This window comes from Nannospalax galili, unplaced genomic scaffold (genome assembly GCF_000622305.1).
Source record: "Nannospalax galili isolate Female #2095 unplaced genomic scaffold, S.galili_v1.0 scaffold329, whole genome shotgun sequence".
Classification (NCBI taxonomy): domain Eukaryota; kingdom Metazoa; phylum Chordata; class Mammalia; order Rodentia; family Spalacidae; genus Nannospalax; species Nannospalax galili.
The window spans coordinates 460,873-475,119 of record NW_008360321.1 but is presented as its reverse complement, the minus strand read 5'-3'; the positions used below and the strand labels follow the sequence as shown (position 1 = coordinate 475,119).

Below are 14,247 nucleotides of genomic sequence, written 5' to 3'. Positions count from 1 at the left end.
ACCTATTTTTATATCATTAGTTTGTTATTTTAAAACTGTCTAAGAAAGATGTTGATTCCTAAATTTTGAAAATTTAGGAATTTTTGGAAAGTCAAGGAATTGAATTAAATCCACCAGAGAAGATGGCTCTTGATCCTTACACTGAACTCCGGAAAGAGCCTGTTCGTAAGTATGTCACACCATCGGACTTTGATCAGCTAAAGCAATTTCTCACCTTTGACAAACAAGTAAGTGACCGAGGGGAGTAGGTTTACTCCTGTTCGAATATAGGTTGTGTTTACAGGCAAGCTCTTTTGGCTTGCACCCAGCTCACCCATCAGCCCACAGTGTTTCATCTAGGGCCAAAAGTGTTCAAGTATGCCAATGCCTAGATTTTTTTTTAATTTTTTAATACATTTTATTTATTTTGTATGCCTGTGAGCTTGAACTCAAGCTGTCAGGCTTGGCTGCAGGCTCCTTAACCCACTGAGCCATCTGTTCAGCTCACACATTTCTTACTCAAAATTGAAAGGAGACTGTGGAGTTGCCTTGTGAATCACACTGCATGTTTACATGGTAAAGCAATTCTTGACCTACATCTTTGTATCTTTCCCACTTTGTATTTCAAATTGCTCTTTCCTTTTCCCCCAAATGAGTTAATTTTACAGAATCCTGTGGTCAGCCTTAAGTGAATTATTGGAAAAATTTAAAACTGTACACATTTGTTCTGCTATTAAAATAGTTATTAAATTAAGTAGCTATAGTAGTTGATTTCAGAGGAACTCCACCTCAAATGTTTCCCTGCTAAATGTTATATTAGTGTTAAAGTACATTCTGCAGGCCAGCCATGGTGGCACACGCCTTTAATCCTAGCACTCTTGAGACAGAGGCAGCGGATCTCTGTGAGTTCAAGGCCAGCTTGGTCCATATAGTGAGTTCCAGGCCAGCTGGACCTACAAGGAGACCCTATCTCAAAAATAAATAAATAAATAAATAAATAAATAAATAAATAAATAAATAAACAAACAAACAAACAAACACATTCTGAATGTTCGTTGACTCTCTTCAGCCTTCCTAATCCTTCCCCCTGTGAGCTGAGGTATATAACCTGAACAGTAAGAGTATTGATGACAGAGGTGGCTATGAATATTTCTTGGCTGTTTTTTTATTTCCCAGAAATTTAACTTCTTTTACTTCAGTTCTGCCTAGTGTTAGCATGGACAGCTAAGGATTGTTTTATTTTGTTTTTGAGACAAGATTTCTCTACGTAGTCCAGGCTGGGCTCAAACCTGCTACATAGCCCAGGCTCTACTTGATCCTCTTGTTTCTGTCTCCAAGTGCAGATTACAGGCTTGTGCTACCACACCTGATTTTCCGCTGTTCTTTGTATTTGAAGATTGTCTTGATCCTGTTATTAGTCAATGTGTTTTGAGGGTACAAAAAAAGTGGCTAATAAATGATACTAGTTCTATATTAACAATCTATTATGTATCTCTGTGTGTGTATGTGTGTGTGTATGCGTAGTGCGTATGCACATGTTCAGTGCCTCCACAGTGAGCATGCAGAGGCCAGAGGAGGATGATGGGTGTCTTCCTCTAATGCTCTCCACCTTACTTTTTGAGACAGGGTCTCTTACTGAACCTGAAACTCACCATTTTGGCCTGACTGGCTAGTGAGCTCCTAGAATCCACCTGTCTCTGGTTCATAACTCTGTGGTTACAGGCATATATGTCCATGCCTGGCTTTTTATGTGTGTGCTGGGGAACTGAACTCAAGTCCTCTTGCTTTCATAGAAAGATGGCTTATCCACAGAACCATCTACCCAGCCTCTATTGTTCTTTTAATCCAGCTTCTCTTTCGCTGCCTGATATTTGGGGACAAAGTGACCTTTCTTTTCTTGGCACAAACTTAGAATCCTTATGTTATCCTTTCCAGACGCTGATATATGGTACATAATTTTGGGTGTTTTCATATCTTTGATGAATATTTCTTTTTTTTTCAGTGTACCATCTGAGAGTGTTTGCACTAATACTCCTCACTGTCTGACCCATAACTGTCAACAGTGCTAAGTGAAAATTCTACTTTTCTGATTCTTACTGAAGTCATTGCTTTGCACTCCTCCAAGGTTCTTCGATTCTATGCGATCTGGGATGATACAGACAGCATGTTCGGTGAATGCCGTCACTACATCATTCACTACTACCTCATGGATGATACAGTGGAGATTCGAGAGGTCCATGAACGGAATGATGGGAGAGATCCGTTCCCACTCCTGATGAACCGCCAGCGCATGCCCAAGGTTTTGGTGGAGAATGCAAGTAAGACTCCGTTTATCTTCTGCTACTGGGGAGATGTGGGGGGTTCTGACTGAGTTACATAGTCAACATGGCTGTTCTTTTGTACTTGGGAGACCCTGACTGTATTTCCCTACGTTCTCAATAAATGTTTTTTGACAACTTCCCTTTACAACTTGCCTCATGGCCTAGGCATGCTTCCTGGGCAATCTAGTAAAGATGACTTACATTAGATCAAAACAACAAAGTGAAAACAATAGAAGATTCTTGTAAAGAAATGAATGAAGAGGTGGCTTCTGAACTGAACAAATTTAGTATTAGTTTTTTTTGTGCATTTGTTTTCGTGGTACTGGGAACTGAACTCAGGGCCTTGTGTGTGCCTGGCAAGCACTCTACCACTGAACTATAGCCTCAACCCTGTTTTTATTTTGAGACAGCACCTCACTAAATTTTCCAAGCTGACTATGAACTCACTCTGAGGCCCAGGCTGGCCTTGAACTTTCAATCATCCCACCTCAGCCTCACAAATAGCTGAGATTGCAGGCCCACAGTACAAGGATCAGGGAGTACTGGATCTTGGACATTTTTCAGACAGGGATGATTTCTTTTAGGAATATGGATTAGCATTTCCTTATATGCTTTCCTGGTGTTGTTTCTGAACTCCTTTTTAAATAGGAAGTTTCTATATGGTTCAACTTTAGATGAGGAAAGGCCATGTCTGTGGCTCATAGAGGGTGGAGGCTCAGGGCACAGATCCTGGCTTGCTCTCTGCTGTCTTAAGATAACCTAGGATGAGGGGGGAGGAGAGGGGAGGGGAGTGGAGGGGAAGGGAGGTGATGGAGATTACAGTGGATACCATAGAAATATTAAAGACCATAACAGTATTATAAATATATATGCTCCAAATTTGATAATCTAGAATTGATGGTCAAACTCATAGACATATAACTTTTCCAAGATGGAATTATCATAGGAAATAAAAGCCCTGAAGAGATCAAAAACAAGCATGGAGGTTGAACCAGTAGCAAAATGTCTCCTATTAAAGAAAAGCCCAGGTTAAGGCAGCTTCACTGGTGAGTTCTACCAAAGACTCAGAAGGAGCTAATACTATGTGGTGGTTTGAATGGGTGTCCCCCATCGACTCCAAGTATTTGGACACTTCGTCACCAGTATTGTGGCACTGTTTGGAGAGGGTCATGGAACCTTTAGGAGGTGTGGCCATGCTGGAGGAAGCATGTCACTGGGGGTGGCTTTGAGAGTCCTTAAGCCTTGCTGGATTTCCAATCTCTCTCTGCTACCTGTGCCTTCTTCAAGGTGTGATCACGTGGCTTTCTTCCCTAGCCACCTGTGCCAGCATGCCTCCCCTGCCATTATGAACTCTCCCCTCCAGAACTGTAAACTAAATAAACTCTTCCTTCTATAAGTTGCCTTGATCATAGTGTCTTTCACAGCAACAGAAAAGTAACTAATTATTTTAAATTATTCAAAAAATTTTTGAAGAGGAGGGACTTCGTCACAACACATTCTTATTCCAGCACCACCTGGATACCATAACCAGATAAGAGCACAACAAAAAAAGAAAACTATGGACCAGTGTGCTCAATGAATGCAGACAGAAACATTCTCAACAAAAATACTAGTATATTGAATCTTATGCCACATGAAAAAGATTATTCACTGTAACCAAGTGGGATTCATCCCAGGGATGCAAGGATGGTTCAAGACACATGAACCAATAAGAGTAATACCCCATATTAAAGGAATGAAGGACAAAAACCCCATGATCATCTCAGTAGCTACAGAAAAAGTATTTCATAAAATCCAACCTCCTTCATAACAAACCACTGAACAAATTATGTATGAAAGGAATGTACCTCAACATAGTAAAGATTATGTGTAATGAACCAATAGACGACATCATACTGAATGAGGGAAACTGAATATTCCCTCTAAGTTCTGAAACAGGCAAGGTTACCCACTCTCACCACTTTTGCTCATAGTGCTGGAAATCCCAGTCAGAGCAGTCAGAAAAGACCAAGAAATGGAAGGCATCCAGTCAGGAAAGAGGAAGTCAGATCACAGATGACATCATCTCACATACCAAAATCCTTAAAACACCAACAAAAACAATTAAAATTCACAAATGAACTCAGCAGAATTGCAAGAACCAAAATAAACACGCAAAAATCAGTACCATTGCTGTATGCCAGTGGTGAGCTATCTTAACTAGAAATCAAGAATGAAATCCTATTTGTAATAGCTATAAAAAATGAAATACCTAGATATAAATTTAACAAAAGAAGTTAAAGATCTCCACAATGAAAGTTATAAAACACTGATGAAAGAAATTAAAGAGGGACGGACACACACACACGTATGCACCCATACAAAAAATTCCATATTCATAGGCTGAAACACTCAATGCTGTTACAGTGTCCATAATGCCCAAAACATAATGTAATACCTGTCAAAACCAATGATTTTCTTCCAAGAAGTAGAAAAAAGCAATATTAAAGTTTGCATGGTACCCCTAACAGCCAAAGGAATCTTGAGAAAAAAAGAACTAAGCAGGAGATTGTGCAGTATCTGGCATCAAGAGAAATAGCAATCAAAGCTTGTTGGTATTGACATAAAATCAGATGCACAGACCAATGGAACAAAACAGAGAGCCTAAATTTAGGCCCACACAACCACAGCCAACCAATTTTCAAGAAAGAGCTAATGAGAGACAGCTCAGCAGTTATGAGCACTGACTCCTCTTGCAGAAGACCCAGGTTCAATTCCCAGTACCCACATGGTGGCTAACAACCATCTATAACTCCAGTTCCATGGAATCTGACACCTTCATCTGACCTTCATGGGCATTGTACTACATGGGTACACTTATATACATGCAGGCAATACACTCATACACATCACATAAAATAAAAATAATAAATAAGATAAAAAAAGGAAAGATGCTAAGAACATGCCTTGGAGAACAGACAATCTTTCAGTAAGTGGCCCTAGGAAAATTGGATCTCCACATGCAGAAGAATGAAACTAAACCCTATCTCTCACCAGTTGCAAAAATAAATTCAAAAGACATTGAAGACTTAGTGTCAAGACCAGAAAACTACAAATTACTAGAAGAAAATGGGAGGGAAATGATTTTAGAGACTGGATGGGGCAGGAATTTTTTGTATAGGATCCCCAAAAGGCTGGAAACAAAAGAAAAAATATATAGAGATGGGATTGCATGAAGTTAAAAAGCTTCTGTGCTACAAAGTAAACAATAGAAGTATAAAGAGACAACATGTAGAAAGGGAACACTTATTTACAAAGATACTTCTGCCAAGGGGTTAATGCCCTGAATACACACAGAACTCAAAAAAACTCAATAGCAAAAACAAAACAAAACAAAAACAAAATCCACAAATAAGCAACCCATTAAAAAATAGAAAATGGGGCTGGAGGGATGGCTCAGCTATTAAGAGCACTGACTGCTCTTGTAGAGGACCCGAGTTCAATTTCTAGCACCCACCTGGCAGCTAACAACTGTCTGCAACTCCAGTTCCAGGAGATCCAACACCGTCTTCTGACCTCCATGGGTATTACATGACATGGGTGTACTTACACAGGTGCAGGCAATACACTCATACACATAAAATAAATAAGTAAATAAATAAATAGATAGATAGATAAATAAATACACTCACATATAAAAATAAATAAGTAAATAAATAAATAAATAAATAAATAAATAAATGTAAAATAGACCTGAATAAATATTTCTTAAAAAGAAATACAGGACCAGCAAGATGCTCAGCAGGTAAGGGTGCTTGCCACCAAGCCTGACTACCTAAGTTAAATTTCCAGGACCCACATAGAGGAAAGACAGAAATAGACTCCCACAAGTTGTCCTCTAACCTCCACATGCATGCACTCCTCTAAAAATAAATAAATGTGGTTTTTTATTTAAAATATTTTATTTTTATTTTATGTGTATGCGTGTATTGCCTGCATGTATGTAAGTGCACCTGTGTTGTGCAATGCCTGCGGAGGACAGAAGAGGCTGTCGGATCCCCTGGAACTGGAGTTATGGACAGTTGTTAGCTGTCATGTGGGTGCTGGGATTCGAACACGAGTCTTCTGCAAGAACAGTTAGTGTTCTTAATCCCTGAGCCTTCTCTCCAGCCCCATAAATGTATTTTTAAGAAGACATACAAAGCAAGTTGTGGCGGCACACACCTTTAATCCTAGCACTCAGGAGGCAGATGGAAATGGCCAACAGTATATGAATGAGTTTTCCATATCAATAACCATCAGGAAACCACACCTCAGAACTACAGTGAGATAGGATTTCACTCCAGCAGGAATGCTTTGTCAAAATTACATTTAAAGAGATCTGTAAATTAGCTTACTGGTATAGCTTGCCTAGCATATATTAGGCCCTGGGTTCAATCTCTAGCACTGAAATGCCCTTACCTGCTCACACACACACACACACACACACACACACACACACACACACACAAGCCTGTATTCTGATGGTGGGGATGAAAATTAGTGCAACCATTATGGAAAACAGAATGGGTGTTTTTCAGAACATTGAAACAGAACTTCCATTAGTTCAGCAATCCTGAGAATGCATTTAAAGAAAATTAAATCAGGACATAGAAGAGATATCTGTATACCAGTGTTTAATGCAGTACAGTTCATAATATCTAAGAAATAAAAGCAATCTAAGTGTACATCAACTAATGAACAAGGAAAATGTAGTATATATACACAATGAAATACTAGTCATCCATGAAAAAGAATGAAATTCTGTCATATGCACCAACATGGATGCACTCTGGAGGTCATTGTATTAAGTGAAATAAACCAAGTACAGGAAGATAAGTAGTACACAATCTTACTTGTGTATAGTTATTAAAAGTTCATCTTGTCAGGCCTCACTGGTACACACCTGTAATTCCAGCACTTGGGAGGCAGAGGCAGAAGGACCACAAATTCAAGGCCAGCCTGAGCCTCATAGTGATACACTGCCTCAAAATAAAAAGAAAATAACAAAAACATTGATGTCATAGAATTTGGGGAAAGAATGGTGATTTTTGGTGAAAGGAGTAACAGAGGGACAGGCTGGGGAGACTGCTCAGTCTATAAAGTACCTGCTGCGTGAGCATTGGAACCTGGTTTGGATCCCCGCACCCATGTAAAAGCTGGGTGGGCAGATGCAGCAGGTGGCCCACCTGTAACCCCAGGGATGGGGATGCAGACAGGCAGATCCTGGAGCTCATTGGCTGGCCAGCCTTGTCAGTCAGTGAGTTCCAAGTTCAGTAAGAGATCCCGTCTCAAAAATAAAGTGGAGCTGGGGGTGGTGGCACACACCTTTAATCCCAGCACTGGGGAAGCAGAGGCAAGTGGATCTCTTTGAATCTGAGGTCAGCCTGGTCTACACAGCAAGTTCCAAGCCAGCCAGGTAACATGATGAGACTCTGTTTAAAAAAAAAAAAAAAAAAAAAAAGGAGAACAATTGAGAAAAACATTTGATGTTGTACCAGCATATATACATGCACATCTATATATACAGTGCATGTACACACACACACACATACACACACACACACACACACACACACACACACACACACACACCCCTACAGAGTAGTGGGGAGAGAGAAATGGGAAGAGAAACTTATCAATGGATACTAAGTGACAATTACTAATATTCTAGGGTGCTATTGCACAGTATAACTATAGAGAGCAAATATATCCTGTGCATTTTTAAGAGCTGGACTAGCTCGGTGCTACAAGTTCAAGCCCAATTTGCACTACATAGTGAGTTCAAGGCCAGTCTGGGCTACATAGCAAGGTCTCAAAAGAAAACCAAAACAATGACAAAAAAGCAAAGAGCAAAGGATTTTTGTTATTTTCATCATAAAGAAAAAAAAACTTTTAAAGCTGATTTAATCACTACATAATATATAAGTACATATACATGCAGCATATATAGTATCAAAGTATCCCATAGTGCCCCATTAATATGTATCATATATATATATATATTATTAGCCACTGAAATACTTTAAGGGTTGCTGACTGAGCTAATTTCTCTTATTACAGAAATTTAGCCTTTTTCCTATTTTCCATCTCAGCTATTAACAGGAGAATCCTGGTGTCTTGGCTCCCTGCATTGCAATGGTTATACCATCTAATGTGCGCACTCTACCACAACCTACTGACTTTTGTGATGGTGTGGAAGTCAAGCTGCAGGAATCAATCTGAAATAAGTGAACCCTTAGCTCTCACAAAACACTGATAAAACTGGACTTATTCCAAAAATGTGAGACTCATTCAGTATTTGAAGGTGATTCTCACATGAATGGATGATTGTAATCCTCTCATTAATTGTCCTTGTCCTGTCTCCACTAGGTCTGACTGGGTCATTCCTCCTAACAGCAGTGATTACAATGGGAGAAAGTATTATTTATGTAGTTGTTTCCTGTCTGTATCACCAAACAGGATATTTTCACCACAAAGGCAGGAATTGTTTGTATATGATTAATTCTGTAACTGCAGTGCTTAGCAGTACACGTTGTATACAGGCAGTGCATAATTATTGGACAAATGGATAAATGGTTGACAGGTCGAACCACATGTCTTGGATCCCTCCCAGAGCTAACACTCTTAGGCTTATGGGATGATACTTGTCTTTTCCTTCTGTGATTTCTTCTAAGTATTAATTCTGCTAATCTTGTTAACTTATGGTGATAATGCTAGCTGAATGTAGGAGAGAGATTTTGTGAAAGAAATATCTGACATATTATTTGTGTATCCCATCAAAGATTGAATTACACAGCCCTATATTCTTATGGGACTTCAGTGGTTCCTGACCCTTGACTAGATAAGAACGGGTTCTCAAGAATACCCAGCTCTTGTGTCGATCTTTTTTCCTCTTTGCAAATCCTGTCTTCTATTAGAGAACTTCCCTCAGTGTGTGCTGGAAATCTCTGATCAAGAGGTGCTGGAGTGGTACACAGCCAAGGACTTCATCGTGGGAAAGCCACTCACAATCCTTGGGAGGACCTTCTTCATCTACGATTGTGACCCATTCACCCGACAGTACTACAAAGAGAAGTTTGGAATGCCCGATTTACCACGCATTGGTGTGACCAAGCAGGAGCCACCTCCTGTAAAACAGGTAGTGGAACAGAAGTTCTGCATGTGATGGGAAGTTCTGTAGAAAGAACTCCTATGTAAATACACAGCAAAGAGTGAATGAAGTCTATGTAACAGACATTTCACCAAAGAAATGCAAAGAGCCCATCAGCATATGAAAACACTCAGTCTAGTGGTAGCCAAATGATAACAATGAGGTATTAGAAGTTGCTCAATTTTAAAAGATCCAATGTTTGTCCTGTGTGAGAAAATGTGATTTTGTAGGCTATTAATAGGAAAAGCAATTAGAATAATATTTCTGAAGTACTGTTGGTCATCATTTTAATTTTTTTAAATATTGTTTACCTTTGGTCTATTAAATATGCTTTGAGGAAAGGCATGTTTTATGCAGGGTGAAGTACAGGGGAGTGACAAAACACATCCATGCAAAGAGAAAACTGTCAGGCCTGTAAAAGAACATAAGTGTATGCATGTTAGCTATGTAGACCCAGGCTGGCCTCGAATTCACAGCGATCTGCCTACCTCTGCCTCCTGAGTGCCAGGATTAAAGTCAGGCATACCGTGCAGGGTTCTAATTTTTCTAAATTTGAAATTATGCTCAAATTAACACAGTATCTATGTTTTTTATAATTATTTCATTTTTAAAAAATTTTTTGTATATAAGTGTATTGCTTGCATATAGGTAGGTGCACCCATGTAGTATAATGCCCCTGGAGGACATAAGGGGGTGTCAGATCCCCAAGAACTAGAGTTAGGATGGTTGTCAGCCACCATGTGGATGCTGGGAATCAAACCAAGGTCCTCTACAAGAGCAACCATTGCTCATAACTGCTGAGCCTTCTCTCCAGCCTCCCAGTCTTAAGTCTTTTAAAGTTTGTAGTTCAATGGTACTAGACAATGCTTTTAAGTGCATTTGTCTCCTAAGTGATAGTTTTGTTTTGCTTTATTTTAGTGCTAAGGATCAAACCTGGGGATTTGCACATGGTAGACAAGTCTTCTACCACCAAGTCATATCCTCAGCCTTCTTAAATTACATAGAAAAGAAATGGGGCATTAAAGGCCAAAATTACAGCACTCTCTTACTGATTAGTTTTGTAATGTCTTTTAACTCATGCACTCACCTTTACTGAGGTCTTCAGCTGCTGCTGTCTAGTGTTCTCTCACTCTGCTTAACTCACAGGTCTCCCAGGAGAATTGCCTGTACAGCAGGTGCAGTAGTGCCTACCTCTGTTTATGTTCATTTGGGAATGTCCTGATCTCTCCCTCATTTTCAAAGGGCAGCTTTGCTATATAAAGAATTCTTGGTGGGCAGGTCTTGGCTCTTGTTAGACTTTGACTATATTGACTCACTGCCTTATGGTCTCCAGAGTTTTTTATAATCTTATTGTGTATGATGAGACTGTTGTCTTTTGCCTTTAAGATTCTATTTGCTGTTGGAGCATTTGGTTATAGTGTGTCTTACAGTGTGAGACTCTGAATTCATTTTATTTAATCAGGCTCTTTGGATTTTGTTTTTTGTTTTGTTCATTTTGGGTTGCATTGTGTTTCTGAGGCAGGGCTTCACTATAGCTCTAGCTGGCCTGCAAGTTGCTATATAGACCAGACTGGCCTGGAACTCACAGTGATCTGCCTGCCTCTGTCTCTGGGTGCTGGAATCAAAGGTGTGTGCCACCATGCCAAGCATCTTTGAATATTTTTATTCATGTCTTTCATCTAGTTTGGGAACATGGAAACCATTGATTCCTGAAATGTCCTTCCCCCGCCTCATTGTCTTTCTCTTATTTTTCTGAGACCCAGTGCATGTTGGGCCTTTCATAGAGTCCACTTTTGGTCTAAGCACTGTTCCCTTTTTCTCCAGCCTTTTTTCTTTATCTTCAAAGTCAATAGTCAATAATTTGCATTATCTTAACTTCAGACACTATATTTGATCTTTTTTTTTTTTTTTTTCTTTTGGTTAGCTGGGCTAAGGATCTGTCTAGTTTAACTTTTCAAAGAAGCAACTCTTAGATTCTTTGAGTCTTTGAATAGTTTTCTTTGTATTTCATTCATTTCTGCTCTGGTTTTTATTATTTCTTTTCATCTGTTAGATTTCGCTTTGGATTTTTTTTTTCCAGATTCTTGAATAGTACCATTAAATCATTCATGTATGTTCTTTCTGGTTTTTTAATGTAGGTACTTAAGGCTATGAATTTCCCTCTTAGGGCTGCTTTTAATGTGTCCCAGAAGTTTTTTGTGTTGTATTTTCATTTTTATTTTGTTCCAGAAATATTTTTATATTTTTCTTGGTTTCTTCTTTGACCTATTCACCATTTAGTAGCATGTTGTTTAATCTCCATGAGTTCATGTGTTGCTAGAACTTCTTTTACTGTTGATTTTAAGCATTATTGTATTGTGGTCCTATAGACTATATTAAATTATATTAATTCTTTTGTTCTTGTTTAGATTCAAATGTGCCTCAGCATGTGGCCTATTTTAGCAAATCTTCCATGAACTGCTGAGTAGAATGTGTATGTATTCTTTGGTACTTGAGTGGAATATTCTATAGATGTCTGTTAGGTCCATTTGATGTATGATACCATTTAATTCAGATGTTTCTCTGTTTATTCTTTGACCAGATAACCTGTCTATTGGAGAAAGTGGAATATTGACGTCATCTACTGTTACTGAGTTGCAGTTAATCTGTGTCTTGAAGTTCAATAGTACTCCATTTATGAAATTGCATGCACCAAAGTTTGGTGCATGTATGTTTAGTACTATAATGTCTTGGTAAATTGTTCCCTTCATCAGAATGAAATGACCTTCTTTATTTCTTCTGATTAATTTTATTTTGAGGTCTATTTTGTCAGATAGCAACATCTACTTGTTTCATGGTGCCATTTGTTATATCATGGAAGATTTTTCTTTCTCTTTTGGCTATGATAGACCGTTTTGCTGATTAAATTAATGTGGGTTTGGCATCTGTGGTCATTTAGAATTTGGAATACATTGCTCCTGGCTCTTCTGATTTTTGAAATTTTCATTGAAAAGTCAGCTGTTATTCTGATGAGTTTCCTTTATATGTAATTTTTGTTTATCTCTTACAGTTTTCAGTACCTTCTCTTTGTTCTGTATATTTAGTGTTTTCACTATGATATGCCATGGGGAATTTCTGTTCTGGTCCTGCCTATTTGGTGTTCTATATGCTTCTTGTATCTTTATGGGTATGTTTTTGCTTAATTTAGGGAAGTTTCCTTCTATAATCCTGTTAAAGATCTGGTCAATGCCATTGATCTGAGATTCTTCTCCTTCCTCTAGGCCTATAATTTGTAGATTGGGCTTTTTCATAGTGTCCCACAGCTCCTGCATATTCCCTTCTGTGTTTTTAAAAAAAGATTTTCAGCCGGGCATGGTGGTGCATGCCTTTAATCCCAGCACTCAGGAGGCAGAGGCAGGTGGATCTGAGTTTGAAGCCAGCCTGGTCTCCATAGTGAATCCAGGACAGCTGGGGCTACAGGGAGACCCTGTCTCAAAAAGACCAAAAAAAGAAAAAAATTTCATATTCTTTGCTTGAGCAATCCAATTTTCCAATTTTATCTTGATATTCTATTTTCCATTTGATTCATGCTTCTGGTAAGACTTTATCCTGTCATTGAGTTTTTCAATTCCATGTTCATCTCAGCTTCAGTTTTCTCCAATATTTCTGTCTCTTTTGTGGATTCACTTTTAGTTTCAGTCAGTTTATTCCTATCCTCTCTGAATTTCTTGAGGTGATTGTGTGTTCTTTAAAGTCCTTCAATTCTTTGATCATGCTTATGATTGTTCTTTTAAGTTCCATGTTCTGGGGTCCTCTGTTTATTTTGCATAGTATAATACTTCCATAGGACTGGTAGGATTTGGTGGGAACATATTATTTTGATTTTTCATATTACTTGTGTTTTTGCATTGTGACCTGGGCATATGGACTTCCCTTGCTGGTTGTGAGCTGATATGAAATTCTAGCCAGTCTTTGTTGTGTAGAAATTTGGTTCTGTTTTTATTGTTGTTATAGCTTGATTTTTGATTAGGTATGAATAGTTAATTGGTCTGTGCTTCGGGTCTCCCTTTTGATTTTTTTATTGATGGGACAGGGTGATTCCAGTTTGGTCCAATGTACCAGGTGGACAGTCACGGCTAGGACATGAGTGTGGGAATGGTGAAGAACTGGGTAGATTCTGACTAGCTCACCAGGGTGGTCTGTAGCACATGACCAGCAGTTCCCATCCTAGTCCTGCAGCAGGAAGATGTAAATATTTTATGTTTTTAAATTTTATATGTATGAGTGTTTTGCCTACATGTATATAAGTACATCAAGTACATGCAATCCCCAGAAGAGGGGATCAGATCCCCTGGAACTGGAATCATGGACAGCTGTGAGCTGCCATGTGGGTGCTAGAAACTGAATCTAAGTCCTTTGCAAGAGTAGCCAGTGTTCTTAACCACTGAGCCATCTGTCAAGCCCCTCCTTTAATTCTCTAAGGTTTTTAAAAGACACTTGTTGTTAAAAGTCATTATCAAGTATATCTTCCATTGGCTCTTTTTCAGAGATAGTCTCTATTCTTTTTTTCTTTTCTTGTGTCATTTTTCTAGTTCTTTTGTATGCCATGTGTTTTGTGATTGAAAACTAGATGTTCATTCATTCATTTTTGAAACACAGTCTCATTATATATTCTAGGCTGGCCTTGAACTTATGATCCTCCTGCCTGAGCATTCCAACTGCTGGAATTACAGGCATGTGCTACCATGCCTAGCTTGAAAATTAGATTTTTATAACTAATATTGAGGTAGCTCTGGA

At 38.7% G+C, this 14,247-nt stretch overlaps 1 protein-coding gene across 2 annotated transcripts in view; it reads left to right on the top strand.

The window, feature by feature from the left end:
• Positions 1 to 14,247, top strand: part of Efhc1 (EF-hand domain containing 1) — a 66,994-nt gene that overhangs the window by 26,227 nt on the left and 26,520 nt on the right. For both annotated transcript variants that reach the window (XM_008825208.3, XM_029559732.1), the window contains 3 exons: positions 78 to 227; positions 2,105 to 2,297; positions 9,239 to 9,459. In XM_008825208.3, the coding sequence (XP_008823430.2) occupies positions 78 to 227; positions 2,105 to 2,297; positions 9,239 to 9,459 (564 nt within the window). The remainder of the gene's footprint in view (positions 1 to 77; positions 228 to 2,104; positions 2,298 to 9,238; positions 9,460 to 14,247) is intronic.